The sequence below is a fragment of the Dipodomys merriami genome, unplaced genomic scaffold (assembly GCF_024711535.1).
Source record: "Dipodomys merriami isolate MVZ:Mamm:240054 unplaced genomic scaffold, mDipMer1.0.p SCAF_33, whole genome shotgun sequence".
NCBI classification, from domain to species: domain Eukaryota; kingdom Metazoa; phylum Chordata; class Mammalia; order Rodentia; family Heteromyidae; genus Dipodomys; species Dipodomys merriami.
In genome coordinates this window covers 9,937,323-9,962,382 of record NW_027204826.1, presented here as the reverse complement: position 1 = coordinate 9,962,382, position 25,060 = coordinate 9,937,323, and the positions used below count along the sequence as shown (strand labels likewise).

The 25,060-nt window shown below is 52.0% G+C and overlaps 2 protein-coding genes across 8 annotated transcripts in view; one reads left to right on the top strand and one right to left on the bottom strand.

Annotated features, from left to right (window-relative positions):
* Positions 1–5,717, top strand: part of Entrep2 (endosomal transmembrane epsin interactor 2) — a 161,435-nt gene extending 155,718 nt beyond the window's left edge. For all 4 annotated transcript variants that reach the window (XM_070043115.1, XM_070043112.1, XM_070043116.1 and 1 more), the window contains 2 exons: positions 624–698; positions 2,319–5,717. In XM_070043115.1, the coding sequence (XP_069899216.1) occupies positions 624–698; positions 2,319–2,635 (392 nt within the window). In that variant the 3' untranslated portion in view covers positions 2,636–5,717. The remainder of the gene's footprint in view (positions 1–623; positions 699–2,318) is intronic.
* A 1,590-nt stretch (positions 5,718–7,307) lies between these two features.
* Positions 7,308–25,060, bottom strand: part of Apba2 (amyloid beta precursor protein binding family A member 2) — a 108,387-nt gene continuing 90,634 nt past the window's right edge. For all 4 annotated transcript variants that reach the window (XM_070043111.1, XM_070043110.1, XM_070043108.1 and 1 more), the window contains 7 exons: positions 21,967–22,053; positions 19,154–19,339; positions 16,815–16,994; positions 15,138–15,350; positions 13,652–13,771; positions 11,089–11,229; positions 7,308–8,709 (listed from right to left, as the gene is read on the bottom strand). In XM_070043111.1, the coding sequence (XP_069899212.1) occupies positions 8,638–8,709; positions 11,089–11,229; positions 13,652–13,771; positions 15,138–15,350; positions 16,815–16,994; positions 19,154–19,339; positions 21,967–22,053 (999 nt within the window). In that variant the 3' untranslated portion in view covers positions 7,308–8,637. The remainder of the gene's footprint in view (positions 8,710–11,088; positions 11,230–13,651; positions 13,772–15,137; positions 15,351–16,814; positions 16,995–19,153; positions 19,340–21,966; positions 22,054–25,060) is intronic.

The window sequence follows — 25,060 nt, the reverse complement described above, 5'->3', positions numbered from 1 at the left end:
AGGAGCCTGCATACATCTAGAAGCATCCTCCTGATAAAGTTTGTGTGCACCTCCAGACTTCCCCAGCCCCCCAGCCCTCTTCCCTATTTATCTTTTCCCCTATGTGGGCGAATGACTCATCTTTGGGAAACACCTACTGTGAGCATCGATTCACAGTGACAGAGCTTCTCTCCTTCCCTCCCCACCCCCGGGAGGACCAACCCGTGGGCCTCTGTGGCCACGGTCACTCACTGAGGCCCGAGGGAGGGCCCCATGCACTTGGAAGGCTCAAGGTCAGCTCCGAGGCCCTGTGATGGCTCTCAGTTGTGGATGGAGATTCTGGTCGCCATGCTTTCTCTGCGACCTTGGCGCTTCTGTCTCCTTCCAGCTAGATGGACCATCACTTTTCTCAACACGGAAGACATGTGCTTTTCCAGGTCCCCAGAGAACCTCAAACTGGAAGGGTAGGCCTTCTGATGCCAGCCCCTAGGCTCATGTAAGGGGACAGGCGGGCGACACCACTCTGTGCTTGATTCTCACAGGGTTTTCCTGGCCTCTGACCAATGCCTGAGTCTCGGGTGGGTTGTGATTGTTTGGTCAATAATTCCTCTTTCATGTGCTGAGTGCTTTTTATTCTGCTTCAGGTGATGCCTCTCACCACCCCGCCTTGTGCAGCCAGGACCTGGAAACCACACCTTCTCGGACCCCTCTGGGGACAGGTGAGCCCTGCCCCGTTCCCCAACACTTTGCCATCTACCTACGGAGAAGTGGACATGGCTGGCGGGGGAGGCGGAGGTCCCTGCACCACTGCAGCCTCTCAGCCACCCAAGAGCTGTGCCACAGGCTGTTACTAACTACTCTGTCTGATTTGTTAAAAAAAAAAAAAAAATTCTAATTTTTAAAATTTCAATTCAACAAGTCAGGCTGTGAATACAATGCAAATTAAACAAAGTCACCCCTTCCATTTTGTTTCATTCATCTCTCTCCAACCCTACCCATTCCTTGTTACCTGTTTCTCTCTCTCTCTCTCTACACACACACACACACACACACACACACACACACACACACACACACACACACACACACACACACACACACACACACACACACACACACACACACACACACACACACACACACACACACACACACACGAAACACTTTCTCAACTATGTAGCCCAGGCTGGCCTTGAACTTTCAGTCCTCTTCCTAGAAGTCCACACCTGGCCTTACTTCATTTTATTAGGGAAGTTCACTGGCCCTATCTGGAAGCATTGTATTCACTTTTAATTTCTCTTCTGAGCTTGTTCATTGCCACCCAAAGGAGTCCAAAACAGATTGCCCAGAATGTGCCCACGCTGTGCAGGCAACTTGGGTTTTGATGTTTGGTGTGAGTTGATCTCAGTGGACCATTAGGAACTGGCTTTCTCAGAGATGCAGACTGATGCTTGTTCTATGGCCTGTGCTGAGTGGCTGGTCATCATGACCTCCGCCCCCTCACCTCCCAACCTTTTGTCAGGCCTGGGCCTTGAACTGAGGGCCAGGGCACCGTTCCTGAGCTCTTTTGCTCAAAGCAAGCACTCTGCCACTTGAGCCACAGCGCTACTTCTGGCTTTGTGGTGGTTAGTCAGAGATAAGTGTCACGGACTTTCCTGCCCAGGCTGGCTTTGAACTGTGATCTTTAAATCTCGGCTTCTTGGGTAGTAAGATTACAAGCTTGAGCCATGGGCACCCAGCTCCATCATCCCTTTTGTAGAGCCTGAGCCAATTCCCCAGCCCTTGGCCTGGGGAAGTCGGGCAGGACACTGTGTTATGGCATGTGTGAAAATGGTCCATACCTGGCATGTGTGGAAGGGCTTTTCACGGACCCTCTGCCACCCCAGCTCTGGTCTTAGAGTAGATTCCACCTCTAGAAGCCATCATTCTGGCCCCCACAGTGATCAGGACCATGGGGACAAAGATCATGGAGCTGGGGCAAGCTGGGGGGGAGGAGGGGAGATTCAGCCCTGGAATTCCAGCAGCCAGCTGAACAGAAGGCCATCTTTGCCTGCACCTGCCCATCTTCTCCCCAGCCTGTGCCACATCACCTTCCTGTCCTTCAGGAGGCTGAAGGCCCCTTCAAGTCAACGCCAGTCTCAGGCTGGGGGTGGGGCGGGGGGAAGGGACATCGGAAGCAGGGGACATGTCAGATGCCAGCTCAGGGCCAGAAAAGCTCCCCCCAAGTTTGTTCTTGGCATGCTTTTGGTTTGCTCTTTAGAAAACAACCCAGCCGCCTCTGGTTAGTTTTGGTTTCTTTCTGGTTGTCTGAAAGTTACATGTTCTTTCTCGATCTTTAGTTTCCACATCTCGCTCTGCCATGGCTGCCTGTCAGTACCAGCTTTCAACACCTGGCAACCCAGATACCTGGAAAATGGACCAACAGACCAAACCAGAGGCCTTACAAATGGTCTCCAAAGACAGGCCGCCCTCTTTAGTAGACAGCAAGGCCTATGCGGACACCAGGGTTTTGGTGGCTAAGTTCTTGGAACATGCGCACAGCGCCCTCCCTGCTGAGGTGCGGCACGTGACGGGTGCCATCCCACCAGTGGTCGCCTCTGAAGAGCATCCGGTGGAGGAGGCTGTCTTCCGTGCGGGTGGCCTGGACCAGCTATGAGACAGCCGCAGGCCCAGACACAGACATCGATGGGCCTGGCGTCACACAGCCGGGGTCTTGCTAGAGATCACAAACGGGGCACAAACCTGAGAGGTGCTCAGGATGGCTTGGGTGGGAAATCCTCATTCCTTCTCTTGAGATAGCTATTTCCATAATCCAGAAAGTCGATTTTCTGGTGTCTGTTGGCTTTATAGGGGGTGTGTGGTAACTTTGAACTAACCAGCACTTCCTGAATACCAGGAAGATCTTCTGAATACCAGCACAGGGACAGGTGGTCTCATGGAACATAAAGACACTAGGTTCCGCCTAAGTCAGGGCTGTTGAAGCAGGATTTGCCTCTATTCCTGACTTGGTTTACAGTTAAGTAGAGACAGGACGGCAGCAGGTAAGGGAACCATTCATCTGTGTGGTTTGTGTCACTGTACCACGAGACCATTATCCAACCTGGGCCTATTATTTCCTTTAAAAGGAAATAGAACATTTTGGCACAGCCTGGGCCAACATTTCGCCCAAGAATGACTGTGCAAACAAATACCCAGCGAGGGAATCACTGCAGCCAGTCCCCTGGGAAGCAAGCAGGTGTGTTGGAAAAGTGAGGAGGGGCCCTCCATCTCCCTGTGCCCCCACTAGACTCCTCTTGGTGGCATGTCTTTCCCAGTTCCTCCCTGGGCGGCCCTTCCTCCACCATCTCCTGTACTTTAACCAGAACAGACGTATTCTGTCATAGTAAGTACCTATCCTGAGACCCTTCCCATATGATCTCATCTGATTGATTTGGGTTGGTCAACGACCACCTCCTGCTAATGATTCCAGAGCTGTTCCTCCCCCGACCCCTACCCCAGGGCCACAGCAGACACATCTCTATTGGAGGATGCAGGCTGTCAATCATGCATGTCAGTGAGAACACTCACAGGATTGGTTGTGTAGACTGTCAATCCTTTGTTTCAGTGAGAATGCTCACAGGATTGGTTGTACAAGAAACAAGCAAGCCTACCTTAGGTGCAACTTGGGTGCTGATGGGAAATGGATGCCTTTCACTTTCTTGGCTATCCCTGCCCCTAGTCCCCTCACTTTCTGCCAACAACTTTCTCCCCAACCGTGGTCATAGAACAATACTCTCTGCCGTAATGGAAATGACCTGGGCCATCAAGATCAGCAGCCATCAGCATAACCCCAGAGCCGTGGCCAGTGGCCCCTGCTTTGGCCAAGCAGCTGAGAGTTCAGGCCATGGCACAGAGGTACGGGAGTGGACTGGAGGATGTCCACATTGCCCAGTGTCTCACCAGAAGACTCTCACAGCTCTGTTGTGTGGCCTGTGCCTGCCATCTCCCCCTATGCCCCACCCTCAGCCCCCCAGCCCCCTGCAGGGTGCTAAGGGCACTTCAATGTGTTTGAAGGCTGGATAGGGGGTGTGGCCCCCAGGGGGTCCCAGCAAGGATGGTGTGGTAGTTCCCCAGGGACAGCCAGCTACCACCACCAAGATAGCTTTTCTAGTGCTGTGGGCTGTGGCCTCCTTGAGATTGGAATGTGTGTGTGTGTGTGTGTGTGTGTGTGTGTGTGTGTGTGTGTGTGTGTGTGTGTGTGTACATATATATATATACATATATGTATATATATATATACATAAATATATAAATCAGGCCTGTGGACGGCCTTCCCTTTTCCACAAGAGATGCACTAGAGATAAATTTATGAGCACTTTAGTCAGACGGATAAAATGGGAAAATATACTCCCTCATTTCTCTCAAGTAAGGACTTCTGAAACTCCCCCCCCCTCCGCCCCCCACAAGTCTCCTTGCAGGTAAAGTGAACTGATGTTTCTCTGAAAGGCCTCCCCTGAGCCTAAACAAACAGAGGAGAGGATTTACATCTGGCAGCTCTAGCCTAGGGATCAGCTTTACATCTGGCGAGCAGCCAGCTGTAGGAGGGCCGCTTGCTTGGGGGTCCAAGCAGCCAGTGTCTCTGAGCTGCGCCTTGGGGCCAGGTTTCATGTCACAGAGCTGGGGCACTCACCAGCCAGGGCGATCTGCCACCAGAGGAGCCAGCTCGGTGCTCTGTGTCCTTTGCTTTGCCTCTCTTCCTGCCTCAGGGCCGCGCCTCCTCCCTTCTGGTGCCATGGGAGCCCTCCAGTCCCCCAAGACTAGCAAGAAACTGGCCTCACGTACCACTCACGCTCAGTTCCGTCTACTCTTACACCAGCTCTATCTTGTGGATAAAACAAGCAAACAGCTTTCCCAGCCTCGGGCTGCTCTGTGCGACTCTCCTGCCTCCTACAGCAAGGCTAGAGAGGACGACGATCTCCTCCATCTGCTTTCCCAGGGCCTCAGGAGGAAAGCCTCGGCCATCAGGAAAGAAGGCAGAGGTGCTAGTTAGAGCCACTAGAGAATGTTCTGGCAACTTGACTGGTCCCCTCTACGTCCCTTGTCCTTGACTCAGTGGTGTCCTGGTACTAGGAGTCCAGCAGCAGGCTGGCCACCACACCTCAGACACGGGGGAAAATGAGTTCCTGCACATGGCCTATGCCTCCCTTCTACCACCGGAAGTCTGCGTTTGCACTTCCGGTGTGGGCATCTGAAATGGCCAGCTAAGTGTATGAGGTGGCTCTCTAGTTTGGCAAGGTCCCATGCAGGATCCCAGAAGAGGCTGGCAGCTGCTAAGGACACTGCCCTTTGACCTTGGCCTGGGGAGGGATGTGGATTTGAGGATACTGAAGTAGGGCCCCGGAGACTCTTAAGAAGCTAAGCCAAGGATGTTCTATCCTTCCTAACATGTAAACTCTGTTCCCCCCGCCCCTGAACTCTCCCACAAATAAAATGGGGGGGGGTCTTCTTTACTGGGACTTATGGCCTCCTTCTGCTGGAACAATACAAATGAAATGCTTGCAACAAACCACGTTACAGGAAGTTTATTTCGAATGGAGTTCATCTCCTCTCCCTCGGCTCTATCAGATGCTGCTAAGGCAGCATTCACAGGAAACGGTTTCCAAGACACCAGAGACCTGTTTGTACAACTTGAAAGGTTGTATTTATTTAATGTACCTCAAGGTGTTTTAATAATGATCAGTGTTTTAATAAAAAGTATTTCTGGCCTCTGTTGTCTCTGAAGTCTAATTGGAACACATACCAGCCCCAGGGCTGTGTACGCTGTTGGTCAATGCCTGCCCTCAGCTCCAGGGGCTGAGAGAAGAAAGCAGGCCACCAGAACCCCCAAACCAATGCACAGAGGCCCTGGGCACATAGCAGCCCCTCCACCCCTCTTTAGACACAGCACCACCAAGGGCTCTGCAAGATCCTTCCTTAATTTAGGTTTCTTAAAAAAAAAAAAAAAAAAAAAAAGCCGGGCACTGGTGGCTCACACCTGTCATCCTAGCTACTCAGGAGGCTGAGATCTGAGGATCACGGTTCAAAGTTAGCCCGGGCAGGAAAGTCCTGAGACTCCTCTCCAATAAACCACTAGAAAACTGGAAGTGGTGCTGTGGCTCAAGTGGTAGAGTGCTCACCTTGAGCTGAAGAGGTGAAGGACAGCTCTCAGGCCAAGAGTTCAAACCCCATGACTGACAAAAAAAAATATATTTGGCCAGGCATTGGTGACTCACGGCTGTAATTGTAGTTACTCAAGAGGCTGAGTTTAAGGATCATGATTTGAAGCCAGCTTGGGCTGGAAAGTCTGTGAGACTCATCTCCTAGTAACCAGTAAAAACCCAGAAATGAAGGTGTGGCTCAAGTGGTAGCGTGCCAGTCTTGCATGGAAAAGGCTGATGGCATCTGGCCCTTGAGTTCAAACCCCAGAACCCCGCCTGCCCCCCTCCCCCGAGTTGTTAGAAGCCATTCCCCCATGTGGTCTGCTAGCCATGAGATTCCTCTCCAGAGGCCACGTTTGTCTGGCCATGTTCCTGCTGGCCCCCTGAACACAGCCCTCTCCACGCAAGCTTCTACTCTGGGGGTGACTCTGACCACCACACACCTTTTTAGTGAGAGGGAAGACCTGGAGCTGGGGTTCATCATGTTGAAAGGCAGTTTGGTTTCTTACCTACCCCTGATGGTCAAGGTCATTACCACGGGTGCTGACCTCAAATCCTTGGGGAAGTCAACAAGGACAGATGCGTCACTCTGGAGTTTTCCCCAACACACACCAGGTCAGCAGCTCACGGCAGTGGGGTCATGCGCCCCCGTGTGGCTAGGCCAGAGAAGCAGAGGGCAGCTTGCCAAAGTCCCAGGGCTTTCTGCCTACACTTGAGGTGCACAACGTCACCTCACAGGCTCCTTAGGCCAAGTGACCTCAGATTCACGGCCACAGAGAAGGTTCTTTCTCTCCGACATGGATCACAAAATGACATCACAGATACCAGCAGGAGCCAGGAGCCGTGTGCACGTGCATACATCTGCAGGTAATCAGTAGAACCCTGGAGCTGCCCCATGGGCTTCCATCTCTCATTCAGCCAATCAGGAGTGTGTCTACACCTGAGGCAGGTGTTCAGAACCCACAGCTGGCTTATTTTATACCTGGCACAGGGCTCTGTCCAGCCTGGCACCTGGTGACCTTAGCCTCCATCCTCCAACCTCCCGGCAAAGAGTGCCCTGGGCTCTAGACTGGGTGGAGGAGCACAGCAGAGACAGTGGGAGCCCGCTGGGCAGAGAAGGCTCGGGGGACAAATGAAGCCACAACCCACAACTTGTACATCATGACTTCGGGTTTATTAGTGCTATGGGCAAAGTCTTCCTACGGTTCGGCTGCATGCAACACGCGTTACTCTCAAATACAGTAATCCTAAAGCTTTAGTTACTGTGTGGTAAGGCTTCTTAAGTCACAGTGTATTCTTCAAGGCCTGGGCCAAAAAAAAAAAAAAAAAAAAGAGAAAGAAAGAGAGACTTCCAGACAAAACGTCAGTTCACATGGCTCTCTAATGCTCCTCCATCTAAGCACTCCAATACTGTTCGTGGCCTGGGCACCTTGCTGACCATATTTATTTGAGTCTGTGAGGAAGGAGAAAACTGCCCTGGGGGAGGGGGAGGGTCAGAGGTCAAGTTTCCTGGTGTGAGCAGTTGCTGAGGGGGCACTGGGCGGGTGTAGAGATGGATGTGTATATATGTGTGTGGACACAGAGAGATTTTTAAATAGGGGCAGACACCCATGCTATCTGCAGCCCTCTGGGGACATGTTTGTCCCCTCCTGATGAGGAGTCTGGTGACCTCAACTGAGGACAGGAAAAACAGCCGGAAGCATGGATCAGGGAAAACCCCTACGTATCTGGAGATTCGCTGGCCGAGGTGCAAGTCCGCATGGTTAAGAGATTTCTCAAGAAATAGGGAGTTGGGATGTTGGTATGATCATCATCTTTTCTTTTATTATTTAACTTAGGAAGGTTTCCTTTTTTTTTTTTCTGGGTGAATACTTACAATCACAATTTGTTTTCCCACAGCTTCGGCACAAGTGACAACTGGAGTCCGGAGATGCACATTCTCATGGTGATTTCCAGGGCCCAACAGGATCCTACGTGTCCTACCCAGAGGGGCAGAAGATGGGGCTGCCCATTGCCCCCTGCCCCGGGAATTGCACCCACAAACCCACAGAGGGTGGGTAGGCACCCACATTCAAACGCTACAGCTCCAGGAAGAAAAACACACATGCTGCACACCACACCATACGGAAGATCCATGAGCACCTTTCAGTAGCCACCGGGAGAAAACAGCTCCGGACGTGGCTAAATACTTGAACGATGGACAAAGGTTTGTTCCTGCGACTTGTCCTTTGATAAAGTCAGATTCCTTTGGGGGGGGGGAACTACTGGGAGGGGAGAGAGGAAAAAGGAAAAGGAAAAAATTGAAACAAACGACAAAATAAAAGAACTGGATAGTTAAGGTTCACGTCCTTCATGGGAGCCAGTGTCCTTGGGCAGGCTATGGGGTCAGGGTTCAGGGCTGTGTCCTTGGCTTCCGGCTCCTCTGCGCCCAACTGGGCCTGGCCGGGTGTCCCTGGGCTCTGTGGCAGAGGCTGGGGTGGGCCTAGATGTACAGCGGGGTCTCCTGGCCCGTGAGGAGCCTGAACATGGCGGCAGGCATGGTCTTCATGTGAATCTGTCAACAGAGACAGGACGCTGAGCCTCTGGCCGGCTCCACCCACCCCCCTCCACGCCATCCAATGCGAGCAGATGACAACACCTGTCCTACCCACCCCCAATCCTGCTCACAGTCCAACATCCCAGTGATGGAGGAAGGGGCTGGGTTCTCCGCTCCACACCGTGCAGTGCTAGCTTTGCTTTCAGTTCAAAGTAGCAGTACCACAGGGAGAGAAGAAAAAACTGGACTACAATGTGCCCACAAGGTTGGGAGTGTTGGGGGGGCCAGCTCAGAGCATCCCCAGAAACTGCAGAGTGTAGGCTTTGCTTCTAGGAGGGAGGGGATCAAGAGGGGACATGTGTGTTCTTCCTTCAACATCAGCACAGGTGAAGGCAAATGTCCGGGGGAGGGGGTGTCCAGAAGTTGGGCCTCCAAACCCCTATCCTTACAGAACCATTCAGCAATCTACCCTGAGCAGCTTGGCCTCCCTTCCTGACTCCATGCCTAGTGTATCAGGCCTGATGATCTATCCAGATGTTAGTCCCTCCATCACCCATCCCCCTTGCCCACCCCACCCCCCACCAGGATGGCTGTGTCCATCCAAAAATTCATTCTCACTAATTCCTTCTTCTGAACCTCACCCCTCCCTGCCCCACCCAAAGGCTTCTCAATTTACCAATGGCTAACTTTCCAAATGTGCTCAGGCATGAGGGGAAAACAGGCCAGTTTAAAGACAGTTTTAGCTGCCAGTCTTGCCTGCAGGACGGAGGCCCAGGCAGGAGATGAAGGGATTCAAAACAAAACAAAACAAAAACCCAGCCAGGAGGCCCGCCCGCCTTCCAGCCTCTCTGAATCTCAATTCGTTTCAGGTTGGAAGAGCAAGAGCAGGGCTCTCTGCTCACAGCTCCCAGGCCGGCTCGCTGGATTGATTTAGGTGAGAGGATGATCGTTCCCCTGGGACAGCCGTTTCCAAGCATCTACTTAGGAAAATTGAATTTCCCCTTCTTGGAAGCTATTTGCACAAAGATGCTAATGGTACTTCGCTGAGCCTCTCTCTTTTCTTCGGAGAGCCAGCCAGCCAGCAGCGATGGCTACCACCAAACCCGGGGAAACCAGCTCTTCCCCCAGGCTGGTCCAGTTTCACAGAATCTGGAGTGTTCTGATCCATCTGAGAGATGTGGTCTGGAGCTTCCTCAAGAAATAGCACCCAGCTGGGGGCTGGGGGCTCATGCTTGTAATCCTAGCTACTCAGGAGGCTGAGATCCGAGGATCACAGTTAAAAGCCAACCTGAGCAGGAAAGTCTGTGAGGCTTCTATCTCTGATCAACACCCCCCAACCCCCCGCCCTGCCTCCACACACACAGAGAACTGTGGCTAAATGGTAACAGCGCTAGACTTGGGCAAATAAAAAGCTCAGGGAAAGTTCCTAGGCCCTGATTTCAAACCCCAGGACTGGCACAAAAAAATCAGGAAGGAAAGAGAGGGGAGAGGAGGGGTGGGAGGGAAGGAAGGAAGGAAGGAAGGAAGGAAGGAAGGAAGGAAGGAAGGAAGGAAGGAAGGAAGGAAGGAAGGAAGGAAGGAAGGAAGGAAAGGAGGGAGGGAGGGAAGGAAGGAAAGATAAGGAGAGAGGGAGAGAGAGAGGAAGAGAAGAGGGAAGGGGCAAGAAAGAAAAAGAAATAAAGGAAAGGAGAAAGAAAGGAAAAATGAGAGAAAGAAGAAGGAGAGAAAGAGAAGAGAGAAAGAGAAGGGAAGGGGGAAGGAAGGTAGGAAAAGAAAAAGAGCAGGATTACTACACACAACCGACGGAATCCAGGGCTGCTCTCCCAAACTCAGCCACCAGAGGGCGCTGCACACCACCTTAGCTTGCCGCGGGGAATTGGGGTAGGGGTGGGGGGTGGGGGGTGGGGGGAGGCTGTCAGAACCCAACCTAAATTCTGCCAAGAAACAAACAAACAAACCAATTCTGCCACACTAGCCTCCTGTCCTTTGCCCAGGGCTGTGCTACTCACCTGGGAGCCCCTTGTACAATCAACTCATCTTGCTGCTATGACAGTGACACCAGCGAGAGCTGGCTGAGGCGTCAGGTTAGGAGCTGGTGATGGACACAGCCCGGCCAGCTCTGCTGCTGCCCAGTGGCCGTGGGGAGGGGCCGGCTTTGCAGAGCTCAGTGTAGGAGCGTGTGGGAGCTAGCAAATAGGGGCTTTTCAGAGAGGCATATGAAAGGCTCACAGCGGGCTTAAGGAGGGCGGGCTTCCTCTGCGGGGACCAATCATTTTTGCAGGTGTATCATGCAAGCATTGATGCTGGCTATGGAAAAAGCCTGGGCTTTTAGTGTTAGATTCTGTCCAAACAGCACCAGCAGGGACCAAGGGGGGGGGATGATTGTCCCAGCCTTACCTCCCCCACGGAGTTAGAGAGAGCCTGGACTATCTTCTCGTGGGCTGTGGCCACCACGCTCTGCCCGTTGATCTCGATGATCCGGTGGCCGACGCGGACACCCCCTCGCTCGGCGATGCCCCCTCTCATGAGACTGCAGATCTGAGCAGACACAGGCAGGTCAGCAAGTGCGTTCCCAGCAACCCTTCCACAGTTCTCTTCTCCATCCTGTTCCCAAAGATGGGGGCAGAGAGATTTTTCACGCAGAGAGATGATCCTAACAGATCAAACACCTTGCTGGGCAGCTCCTTAATGCACGAACAGGAACATGTCTGATTGCAACTGTTTTTATTTTTTGCTGGTCCCAAAGCTTGGGCGCTGTCCCTGGGATTCTTTTGCTCAAGGCTAGTGCTCTACCACTTTGAGCCACAGCGCTGCTTCTGGTTTTCTGGAGGTTTGTCAGAAAGAAGAGGTTCACAGACTTTCCTGCCTGGGCTGGCTTTGAACCACGATCCTCAGATCGCAGCCTCCTGAGTAGCTAGGATACAAGGGTGAGCCACCAGCACCAACTCAAGACTATTGTAAAGAAAAGAAAAATGGTGGACACTGTGGTTTGCATAGGGAATTAGCCAGGCCCCCAAGCCTTTGAAGGTAGAGAGCCTGGGAGGTATTGCTTTCAGCACCAGCCAAGGGTGGAGGCCAAAGGTACATGCATATTCTGGATGATTCTGTCAGCCACATTTGAGTCCCTCCCCTTTCAAGGGAGACAAAGAGTAGCCAGAAAGAAGCCAATGAGCTCACGGAGAGAGAAGCCAGGTGACCCAGCCTTCAGAAAATGGGGTTCAGATAAAAAGTCCCTGCTGGTGAGACTTCCGGAGAGTCCATCGAAGAGAATGAAGGCAGGGAAAGAAGGGGAGGGAAGCTGCTGGGAGAAGGGACTTGGGTCCTGATGCCTGCACTGACAGGAATCTGGGAGCAGGGAAGGGGGGAAGGAGGTGGTGTGGGCCGTACACCCACACAAGCGCCAGCCGGGAACGGAGACCTTGGCACTTGCACATTGCTGGTTTATACTTTTGTGCAGGAAGATGACTGTCTCCAAGTTGGAGCTTTCTGGATTCCTGGAGAAGAAATGTGGGATCCATTTGGAAAATAACTCTTAACTGGGTCATCTGGAGCCTGTCTGCAAATGAACGCATGGCATTTAGGTGTAATGAGGCTGAAAACGGGGAGGGAGGGGGAGGCATTTGTGCAAAATGCTCAGCTTTTGAGATGGGCAGACTTTTGCGGGAGACCCAGGGGACCCCAGCTCCATGGGGTACGGCAGCGTGTGGGTGTTGGGCTCTCCAGGCTCAGCAGGAGTGACTGGCTGGCTGCAACCAAAGCCATCACCAGGGCCTCAGGGGGTACTGCTGATGCTTGATTATGAGGTCCTGAGTCCCAGATACAAGCCCATCAGTTCCTGTACTGGTTCTGAGTATCCCCAAGCCGCCTGCTGACATGCCCATGCCAGGCACAGCAGCAGCTTAACCCTTCTAAGCTATACACTTAAGAATAGATAAGGGGGTTGATTTCCATGTTGCATTTGCCACAACGATTTTTTAAAAATAAAGGAAGAAAAGCAAAGAGAAGGAGGGAGGAGAGAGAGATCCTAGGAGAAAATATCCTGGGGGAAAAAGAGGGGGGGGTGCGGGAGGGGGGAGAAATGTGCACTAGGTGCTGGTGGCTCACACCTGTAATCCTAGCTACTCAGGAGGCTGAGATCTGAGGAAAGTCCATGAGATGCTTATCTCCAATGCATCACCAAAAAGCCAGAAGTGGAGCTGTGGCTCCAAGTGGTAGAGTGCTAATCTTGAGCAAAAAAAAAAAAAAAAAAAAAGCTCAGGGACAGTGCCCAAACACGTCTTGAGTTCAAGTCCCAGAACTGGCACCAAAAATCCAATCCAATCAATCAATAACATAAATATATTTTAAAAAGACAAGAGCTAAGGAAAAGAAACTCATGCCAAGTAAACACAGGTCAGACACGGCAGGAACTCTGAACAGGAGAAGTTCAGTGTGGAGAAGGCAGGTGCAATATTCATTCAAGCCTCTCATCCCCTCCTCCACACAGCCCTCCAGGCCCCTGAGTGCCTGGCACTGAGTCTAACATGGGACAGGCATTTCATACATGCCTGTTGAATAGCTGAATGAACGAATGAATGAATGAACGAATGAATGAACAGGTGCTTGTTGTACATGGTGACCTTGATGTCACCAGTTAGGGTCCAAGCTACTGTGGCCGAGCACCTGCTGCCCGCCCCTCTGTTAGCAGGTTACTTGCTGTGGTCATGAAGTCTGGAGGTCTTTCTCCACCTCCTGCCCCCAGCCCTCCCCTTCCATCTGGACCAGCACCCAGGACTCACCCTGGCAGCTGTGGAAAGCTTTTGCCTGTGTGGCCTGGCTCTGGGCAGCTGTGGATACTGGGCAGGTACTGCAGGGACCGGTCTGCCACCTGCCCTCTCTAGAGGAGCGGCTACCCAGCTCCACGGCCCAGTGCCCACGTGCAGTGCCCTGGGATCGGCCTGGGGTGGGGTGGTGTACTCACGATGCCGTTCTGCACACTGAAGCCCAGCTGGTACTTGAGATCCGGCCGTTTGATGAGGACCGTGGTGACTGGGGGACAGCTGACGATGTTGAGTCTCACCTGCGTCTGGTTCTTCAGGCCCTGAAGAACACAGGGGCCAAAGGTCACATGTGGGCTGGACCTCAGGCCTCAATGCTGGGAAAGTCTCATAGGACTGTCCCCTGGGTGAGGCAGGTCACTTCTCCACCTCAGGGACCCCTCTGGGCAGGGACGTCACCCTGACAATCAGGAGAGTAGATGGGATCACTAAAGGAGCTTAGCAGCCAGGCTCCAGGGCTGCTGAATGGATCCAATGCAGGGGGGAGGGGGAGGAGAGGATGGGGGGGAGGTTCAGGGTCACCCACAGGGGTCACAGAAGGGGGTTCTCACCATACTGAATTCTGAAGAACTTCCTCTTGGAAGAATCTAACACCCTCCACCCATGGATTCCCCAGGGCAGAGGCTCCCGGCTCAGGGATACCCCCAAGTATTATGGACACAGAGGCTCTGGGGGTGGCATGGGGGGGGCCAGCCTGGAGTCGAGGGAGGCCTTAGGCCTCAGACAGGACTAGCCTGCCCCAGAGTGGGTGCCCCTGGCTGCAAGTCTGGGTGGGGGGTGGGGGGCAAAGGAAGGAGGAGGAGTCTGATCCCCACATGGCTACAATTCCGGCCGGCCTGGAGTTGGGGGTAACTGCCTGCCCAGAGTCCTGCCCCCCAACTCAAGGGAGCCTCCGTCCCCAGCTAAGGTTTACCAATGCCCTCTCTACCTGTCTCCCATATGGCAGACTGCACTGGCGCTAGCTCCCCAAATCCCCTCTCCCCCATGCATGGAATGTTCTGGTCTTAGGAATACTCCTTCACCTCTCAGGCTGAAAGAAGAAGTAAGGGCTGATTCCAGCACCAGGACCAGTGGGCCAGGGAGGTAGCCAGCCATGGAAAGCTGGTGTGAGACATAGCATGGGTGACAGGCTCTCTACCTTGAGTTCATTCCTCCTGAGACCCTCACCCCGTCTGTCGGGGTCCCTGCTGCTTGAAGCACCCCTCTGCAGGGGGCTCAGACCCAAGCCCATGGGTCAGATGACCAGAAAGGAAACTGGCCTCTCAGTGCCCCTCCCCAACAGGCAACTTCCTACCCCTCCCCTCGCCCCACCTGCCAGGGCCCAGAGGGAATGCAGAAGCTAAGCCTCGTAGGAACACCCCAGATAATCCGAATGGGATGGACACTCGCACGGTCAGGTTCTCAGTGCCAGCATGGCTCAGCCCTGAGCTGAGTGAAAGGAAACCGTGTACTCCCCGCTCCCACTGGGCAGCCAGGGTCCCCTTCTGATTTTATTCCTAATAGACGGGGGCTCAATTGACTGTCCACCATTTAGTCCCCAGGGGGGTTTCTTTTGGGCCTCGGTGTCCTTATGGATCAAATGGAGCAGGGCCGGGAGAGCACTAGATGGAGAGTCCCCTGGGCACTCACCTTGATGATACCCTGGCAGGTGGCGAGGGGCAGCCCCACCAGGCTGGTGCCGTTGATGGACATGATCTGGTCTCCGATGCTCAGCTTCCCCGAGCGGGCTGCCGGGCCGCCGTTCATCATGTTTGCCAGAATCACGGTGGGCAGGATGGAGCCCCAGCCCGACTCCACCACCACCACGCCCAGAATCTCACCCTTGTGCTTCTCCAGCTGCAGCTGCAAAGGAATCGACAGGGGACTGCCATGGGGGCACCCGAGAACCTGATCTGGTTCCTGAGCCTCCTCTTCCCCCCTCCCCGAGACCCAGCAAACCTGGGAACCAGGAAACACAAAATCTCTCTCCTCCTCTTTCATGCTGACTCCTGCTGTCCACCTGCCCAAACCCTAGGTAGGCAGGGGGGATGGTCCTTGGCATCCCCCCACTTTGTCCCAGCCTTTGCTCTTGCCTAGAAAGCTTCAGAGCTCTCCCAGAAAACTGCCTGGCATGAGTTTATCCAAAAGCTTTATTCAAGCCGTGTGCCAGTGGCTCACGTCTGTCATCCTAGCTACTCAAGAGGCTGAGATCTGAGGATCAAGATTCAAAGCCAGCCCAGGTAGGAAAGTCTGTGAGACTCTTATCTCCACTGAACCTGCAAAATACTAGAAGTGGAGGTGTGGCTCAAGTGGAAGAGTGCCAACCCTGAGTTTGAAAGCTAAGAGGCAATGTCCAGGCCCTGAATTCAAGCCCTGTTATGCGCACACACACACACACACACACACACACACACACACACACACACACACACACACACACACACACACACACACACACACACACACACAGAGAGAGAGAGAATAACAACAACAAACATCTTTATTCAACCAGCAGTCTGGGTCATTCATTTAAGAAGTGCTCAGTATTAATCAAGTAGAATAAAAAAAAATCAAGTAGAATCCAGAATCATTCATACACTCACTCATTCACTAATTCACAGGAGGAAAGATCCATTCACCCAACTAGCAATAGAACTATAGGCCATCTTCACAGTCCTGGCTCCTCTGTCCTACAAGCGGAAAGTCCCTTCAAATAAGCCCTGCCTATTAAAAGAGGCCTCAAATCCCTATTTTAAAAGATGCTTCCTGACTGATAACTGGAGAGAGGAAGGGTGGATGCCTACAATCATAACATCCAATGTACACATGAATATGGAGCCAGGTAGCTTGAGGGAAGGGGTGAGGTTGGGAGGGATGGGGAAGAAGGATGAAGGTGTGACACGGATCAAGATGCAGCCTACTCATCAGCGGACATATTGAATTGAAACCCCGTGGCACAACTCCTTAATGATCATTTTTAAAATTAAAAAGAGAGAGAGAGAGACATCCCAAATGCTCTGCAGAAATATCTGCCGGTGCGGATCGCCAATCGTTGCTAATGGCTGCGTTAAAAGGCTCGTTTTCAAGGTCATTAAGACTGGTTGTAATCAGCTTCTTTGTGAGGAGCATCTCATTTCACACCCAAGTGCTCGGCTCTGAAGATGCACATGTGGGGACGCTCCTGAGTCTGGAGCATGTGAGGTTTGGTTGTCAGCCACTGCTCATCCCGGCCGGGGATGTTGAGATGACACTCGGCTTCTCCTGGCAGTTCTGCAGGAGCCTGGCGCTCTGGGCCCGGGGGGGGGGGGGGGGGGGGGAGGGTCTTACCTCCTTGCAGTTCTCGGAGTTGGAGAAGTGGATGAGGTCATCATTGTACATCTCCTGCGTGTTGATGATGTCACTGTACTCCTTCTGGCTCAGGTCCTCGGGGTTGATGCCGTTGGCCCGCAGGAACTCCTGATAGGCCACGCTGAAGGCTTGTCCGATGGACTGGGCGATGAGCTGAGCCTGTGGGCAGTCAGGAAGGCCCGCCGGCCGTAGGTATGGGCACCCAGGCTCCACGAGAGTGACATGGCTGCTGTGTGGTACATCAGGACTGGGTCTTGACCCATTAAGCTGCTTATGACCCCAACATTTCCCCACCAAGGTAGGGGAAATGAGGTAAATTCACATATGACAAATTATGTATATATGCATACATATATGTCTATATGATTATATATGCCATATATAATATATTAATATTACATATTCATATATACATTACATGTAATTATATAATTATACATAATTATATCAGTATTACATTTATATATCATATGTATTGGATAATCAATACATATTAATTATATATTAATATATTAATGTATTTTAAATATATATATAACTTATATATATATATATAACTTATATATATATATATGGGGGGGTGTGGGTGTGTGTGTGCTTTTGTTGGTACTTCACAGTGTTCTATTTGGACCTGTTTCAGCCATGCTTTCCAAAGAAGGAGACAGGGTTACTTGACTCTTCCATATTCTATCTCTCCCATGAGCTATAGAACTCAAGGCCGACAGGGCTGGTCCCGTGTGAGGGCTGATTGCTTTGGGAGGAAGGGGTGTACCAGGCTGTGCCCCAAGAGAGGTGGGGGACTGGGGGACACAAGCACAGACCCTACTTCTTGCTACTTCCATGGAATCTCTTCTGTAGAATAGCCTGCCTCCCACACCGCAGAGGCCTGGGCTTCAAAACATCCCAGCAGGGCCCTGCTTACACCTTGCCTGCAGGCAAACAAGGGCTGATGGGAGGCGAGAGCTGATCCTCTAAGGTTCTGGACCAGCACCAGCACCAAGCACCAAGCACCAGCAGGTAGGCAGCTTCTACAGCCTGGGGGAGTAGTAGCAGGCCCTTGAGGGACATCCCAGGACACGGTAGTTCCCCTTCCGGCCCCAAGAATTGGCCTCACGACTGCCCCATGCTCCTGGCCTGCCATCTGGAGATGGGAAGGGGGGTGTCTCTGCATAGGCACCCTCAGCAAAGTGGGGCTCAAGAGGATCTGGAAACAGGTAAAACAGAGATCCGGTTTAAATTCCTTTCTCTGCACGATGCAGGACTTGAGTTTTACGAATGAATATGCATCTGTAAAAGCATGCTGGGTTACAGCATGCAAGGACTTTCCTCAAATAGGCACAAGTTAGGCACAGTTTTGAGGGCAGGAGGACAGACCTACCACCAGATGGTGCCACAGGACTGCAGGAGCCAGGGCAGAGTGGGGGAGCTGGGCAGGGAAGGAAAGGGGGAGTGGGGCGGGCTTCTGCTCAAAGGAGGGCAAGAAGAGGGTTGAGGGCCCATGAATGGCCCTGGCTGGTGCTAGCATCAGATTCCTTCACCATGAGACTTAAAGCTGCTGCTGCCCTGAGACTCCACATCTGTCCTTGGGCTGCAGGGTCCTTTGTGGAAACTCCTGGAAAAATCTGTGTTGTCTCCAGACACAATCCAAGAGCCCCTTGGGGTCTGACCAGCTGTCTCCCCCCTGCCCTCCCACCTTCCCTGCTTTGCCCTAAGTCTTGGTTTCCCTCCTGTCTGTGCAGTGCTTGTCTGAGGTCCTTTCCTGCCTGGCTCTGCCTCAACCCCAGAAGACAGCAGGTGCCAAGGCCCCGAGGTGCCCGGCTCTCAAAGATGGGGGAAGAGGAAGCTGCTGTGTCAGAACCACTGGAAGAGCCCTTTCACCCAGAGCAGCTCATCCGGACAACGCCACCTCCACCCCTCCTCTCTGGGCAGCTGTTCTGGGGAGCCTCCATGCTCCTCCTTTTCCTCCTTCCTTCAAGCACCATTTGGGGACACCTCACCATGGTGCCCTGCCACCTGTCAGCCCCTGGCTCTACCCCTCTGTCCACAGCCAGAGGCCAGGTGACCGCAAGGCTCTTCCTGTCCTGATCACCATACCAGCTGGGCATCTACCCTTGGGGAGTGGGTTTATTTGCTCCTTATACAGCCTCAGGACACACACACACACACACACACACACACACACACACATCAATCAAATGATTTCTTCCTGTCCTCCCTCTCCCCCCCCCCCCCCGGTGGCTTTCAAGTGACCTGACATTCTGAAGCTGTTGGGGGCGGGTACAGCCACCCACTGCCTGTGGGTTTGTGGGTTTACTCACGTCCTCTGACTCGAACACATGGCAGATCATCTTATACTGCTTCTTCCCCTCCTGCGCCCCAGGTGTGGTCTCAATGCAGTCTTGGGAGGCTGAGCGGGGCATGCGGCGTCTGGCCATCAGAACCACGATGTTCCCAATGTCGGCAATGTAGGAGATGGTACGCAAGGCGTGGTCCATCATGGTTTCCTGATGGGGATGGAGAGGAAGGCCCATGTCAGGGAACAGCATGGGGGCACACCATTGATAATCACTCTAGCTTTAGGGGCTCTCAACCTTGAGGCTCTGACATTCAGGTTGTGGTCATCTGTTACGTCCTGAGGATGTTAGCAACATTTGTAGCTGCTGTCCACTTGTTACTAGTACCACTTCTCTGTCTCAAAGCAGAGATCCCTGTGATCCAGCAATTCAGTTCCTGGGCATTTACCCAAAACAATACCAACCTGGATATAATAAAGCCACCAGTACAACCATGTTCATTGCAGCACTAGTTACCACAGGCAAGGAATGCAGTCAGCCCAGATGCCCCTTGATGGACAAATGGATCAAGAAAATGTGGCGTATATACATAATGGAATTTTACTCATACATTAGAAAGAATGATATGGTACTATTTATAAAGAAATGGAAAGACCTGGAAAACATGATGTGAAATGAAGTAAGTCAGGCCCAGAGAGACAAAGGATGCATGTTTCTCCTTCTTTGTGGAAGCCAGGTTTGGATTACAAACTCACAAGTGAATATGTTGACTGGTATGCAAGTGTATACAAATGTATTAACTAAAATACTGTAGATTCAAAGGAGAAAGCTAATAGTGTCCTAGGTCCCTTTGTTCTCCCCTTACAAAGGGATATGGTGTATATGTAGGGGTAGGGGGTCTGGGGAGGGGAAATCTGCCACCTCTAGTGCCTTTCTCCTCTCAGCAGAATCCACCATTTACAGCAGAGATTGCCTAATGTTCGAGTCAGTAGGGCATGACATGTTTTCTGGCCAAGGCTGTGGGGCCAGGGTCATAATCACTGGGCACAAAGGAGGGACAATGGAAAATTGAAAAGCACGGAGGGGTAAGGCTTCAGCACCTTCTGATTCCTGGGGGGAAAATGCCTGAGCCAACCTCCCTACTCCCAATCAGTGTCAATATCAGATCCATTCTCCTCACAGAAGCTGCTTCCAACATGGTGGCCATCCCTTCTCTTTCCCCAGCCTCTTCCTCTCTTCCTGCTCTCCAGCCCCTCAGCCAACGTTTTCATTTTCCACTCACTGCAACCCTCTCCTAGACCTGAGCTATGGATGGCCCACCTCCTGCCCCTGGGTGGAGCCCCAGCATGAGTCTAGGCCCGAGGGCGGGGTGCAGTGGAGAGTGAACAGCTGGGAAAGGCCTGTCTGCAAGGCCCAGCCCTCGCCTGGCACCCGGGAACCTGGACTTGGCGACGGTTGCCACCACATTTACTGGTAAGTACGAACAGTCTATGCAAACAACAAGATCCAAGACCATGAGACTCTTATGTCTGGTTAACCACCAAAAAAGCCAGAAATGGAGCTGTGGCTCAAGTGGTAGAGCACCAATCTTGAATGAAAAGGCTTAGGAACAGCACCCAGATCCTGAGTCCCAGCGCCAAGTCCCAGTACTGGTGTGCTTGCGTGTGTTCACGGATTCGCACATGCGTGCACGCATGTGGGGGGGGTACGTGCACACACTCACACACACACAATTACCACCTTGCATTTTCTATATGGTAAACAACCATCAGGCCCGTCTGGGATCTGGGCATGCTCAGGGTCTGGAGTATCACGATCTTTCCCTATTTCCAGGATGCCTTTGCCAGCCTAATGTCCAGGTTACCTGGACCAGAGAGAGAAGAGGCCCTTCCATTTCTTCCTGAGTCAGGTGCACCTTAGAACTTCCAGACCCTGTATGTCACCCGTGCCCCCAGCTACCCGCCCTCTCGTGCTCCATTTTAGCCCCTCCTCAATTCTTGGCATTTCACACCTGCTCAGTTTTCCCCCTCATTATCTGTTTGAGCATCTTCCCTACCAAAGATAAGATAGTGATTTAAAGCAGAACCACGGCCACTGCCAGCAGACCACGGCAGAAACTAATGGGTCGTGGATAGAAAAATCCCCACTGAAGCTGGGCACCCATGGCTCACGCCTGTCATCCTAGCTACTCAGGAGGCGGAGATCTGAAGATCACATTTGAAAGCCAGCCCCGGCAGGAAAGTCTATGAGACTCTTATCTCCAATGAACCACCAGAAAACCAGAAGTGGCGCTGTGGCTCAAGTGGTAGAGCGCTTGCCTTGAGCTGAAGAGCTGAGGGACAGCGCTCAGGCCAAGAGTTCAAGCCCCACAACCGACTGACCGACCAACACACACACACACACACACACACACACACACACACACACACACACACACACACACACACACTAAAACACTGTAATGTCACCCACTCAGAGACAATAAGCCACCCTGAGATTTCCACCCTTCCAGCTGTATTTGCCAGGCTGGGTCCACAGGGATTTCAGAAGAGCCTTCTAGAACCCCGACAGACAATAGCACATACCTTCTAGCCCTCTCCTCTTCTTTCCTCTGCATTTTTTTTCCTTTGTGTAATTCTGATGGCAGTCTCATCACTCCTGATGGCTTTTGTGCTTCTATCCCATGCTCTTCGGCTCCACGCAGCTCGTACTAGTTTGCACGGCCACAGAGCTGCTGAGCTGCTCTCCCTCCCCGCCCCCACCCTGGACTCCCTTCCTCCCCAGCCCTGCCACAGGGCATTAGAGCCCGACCTAGGTGACTTCTTTTGAGCACTTACCTGTGTGTCGGCATTTAAGACTTTGATCCTCTGGGTGGAGATGAAGAGGTCCACTTCTGTCAGTGTCTGGGTGCCCCCCTCGGAATTCTAAGAATGAAGAAGAAACGGATGCTGCTGTTGGGAAACTCGTTGCTTCCAACAAAGCCTTGCACTTAATGACTTAATTACTCAGAGCCTGTGTGGAAGGAAATGGAACTCCAGAATGGAGCAGTCATTGGAAAGCTAACTGCCTTCGCTACCGACCTCCACTTGCTCAAAGGCAGCGTGGAAAGCACGCTGCTGGAAGAAGTGTCTTTGGGGAAAAAGAGAGTGAAATTTGGGAAGCCGGAATTGGGGGTGAAGGGGTTGGAGGAGGGGGGAGGGTCTTCACAGCCCCCTTTCTCAGCAGCCGGCAGCAGCTGCTGGTTTAGACCTTGTGGGATTCTTCCCAGCTCCACGAGTCATTTAGATGTGAGCTATAGTTCTTGGAACTGGGGGATTCTGAGGTTGTCCATTGGGCAACTGGGAAGGTTATTTCCCTAGAAAGCTGATAAAAGTAGCCGCTGAGTTAAACAGTCACATGGACTCTTTGTTTAAGACCTTCCAAAGCCGTTAAGGAGAACAGAGGCAGAATGGTCCCAGCCTAAAGCTACCCCAACAGAGACACGGAAAGCAGCTGGTGCCGGTCCGTTTCCTTACATTGTATTTCCCTGGGCTATGGCAGAAGCTGAGTAAGCTACTCAAGATCTGGCCCCAAAGCAGAGCAAGCTTTAATTTATTTTATTTTTTACACCTGTGAGGATCCTAATTACTACTGCACAAAAGCCATGGAAAAGAGAATCCTTTGGTTTGCCCACCAGGGGGTGAATAATTCTGCGTGGTCACATGGGAACCTATGGATGTAATCTTCACCTTCAAAACAACAGAAACTGTGATTTAATTACTCACTAGAAAAAAACAATCTCACAGTAGAAGAAGAAAAAAAAAACCTCTCTTCACTGACAACTCCTCAAGAAGATTGAGTCACGGAGGGACTCTGTTTTAGAATGATGAATTTGTATTTGAGCTCCGTTTTCAAAGGAAAAGATCTTTGGGGGCTTCCAATCTACCAGGGGAAGATAAATGATTTTAACTAATTAGAAAGAAAATCGACTTGGAAGCGAAGCAGCTGACAATTAGTCTCTGGGAGTGCTGTAGAAGCCTTCTCTGAGTTCTAATTTTCTTCTTCTGTTTTCTATTTGACATGTGTGAGGGATTTTGATTTTTGTTTTGGGTTGGTAGTGGGGCTTGAACTCTAGACTAGCACTCTACCACTTTGAGCCACAGCTCTACTTCTGTTTTTTCTGATGGTTAACTGGAGATAAGGGTCTCAAAGACTTTCCTACCCGGGCTGACTTTGAACTGCGATCCTCAGATCTCAGCCTCCTGAGTAACTAGGCATGAGCCACTGGTGTCCAGCTGAGTTGTTTGTTTGTTTTTAACTTTATTCGGTGGGATCAGAGTTCAGAACCTCTTGCCCAAACAGCCAAAAGTCAATCCAAAAAGTTGTGGGTGGGCATCTGTGTGGTGATAGTGGACAGGACTCGAACCCTGTTTTGCATTCCAAGGAACCCAGGCCCCAGTGGCAGGCGAGACCTGGAGCCAAATCCAGTTCACAGAAGGGCGGGAGGTGGCCAACCAAAACGCACAGAGCCTTTACAGAAGAACACCAGAGAATACTGCGGGCTGCTTGCGGGCAGACCAGAAATGGATTCATAAGGAACGATCCCGAGCCCAAAGAAAGAACAACCCTTCGTGAAATGTCAGCTGGCCATGGAGGCCTTTCTGAGCAGGCTGGGCCTAGGCCCCTCCAGACACTCCAGGATGCTGTAGGATTTCTGGATCTGTAGACCCGAGGAGGAGGCTGCGGCCCATAAAATCTCCCCAGTTCCCGCTAGCCTCGCCGCCTGGACATCCTAGAGGTGGTGTGTGAGGCGGAAGGCAAGGGCCCCTCACTGGGAAAGAGGCTCCCACATACAAGCCTGCAATGGGACCCGTTCTGCTCTGCCCTGAGGTCTGGGCAGAGGGAAATGGATGAGCGTCCTCAGCAAGCAGGAGGGGCACTGCAGGGCGGGGAGTCTGCGGGTGGGGCAGGAGGACCCAAAGAGAGGCCATCAAGCTGGAGTGTGGGGAGGGACTAAATCTCTTGGTATGTAAACAAGTTGGTGCCAAGTCCCCCCTGGGCTTACCCTGAGCCTTCTGACAACCCAGCATGTTAGGATTTTCTACGGGCCCGGTGCCAGTGGCTTAGGCCTGTCATCCTAGCTACTCAAGAGGATGAGATCTGAAGATCGTGGTTCAAAGCCAGCCTGGACAAGAAAGTCTGGGAGACACTTATCTCTTACCACCAGAAAACTGGAAGTGGAGCTGTGGCTCAACGTGGTAGAGTGTAAAAGAGTTCATGGACAGCGTCCACACCCTGAGTTCAAGCCCCAAGACCAACCAAAAAAGAAAAAAAAAAAAACCTCACAAAACATTTTCTACATAAAGAGAAAGGAAGTTTCCAGCAATTACTAAATGACTAAGTTACCAAACTCAGGACTAGAGATCGCCTGTCCTCCTTTATTTTTGGGCGGGCACTGGGCTTGAACTCAGGGCCTTGAGCTCTCTCTTTTGTTGTTGTTGTTTCTGTTTTTTCACTCAAGGTTAGTGCTCCACAATTTGAGCCACACCTCCGATTCCAACTCTTTTTTTTTGTTGTTGGTTAATTGAAGATAAGAATCTCATGGATTTGTCTGACGTGGCTGGCTTCAAACCAAGATCCTCAGATCGCAGCCTCCTGAGTAGCTAGGATTACAAGTGTGAGCCACCAGCGCCTGGCTTATTACTACATTCTTCAGTTAAGTGGGTGGTTACAGAAAGTATTGGGTGTGGTTGCATTCAAAAGTCTAATGGTAACCTACCAAAGGAAGAAGAAAAGAACCCTTCCAGCTTCATAGTACTTATTGGATTTCTACTGGGCCCATCCAGCCCTCCCCCAACCCCTCCCTGCTGCTGCACCAACACACACACATGCATGTGCGTGCACACACACACACGCACAAGGGCGCATGCGCACACACACGAACATCGCTGT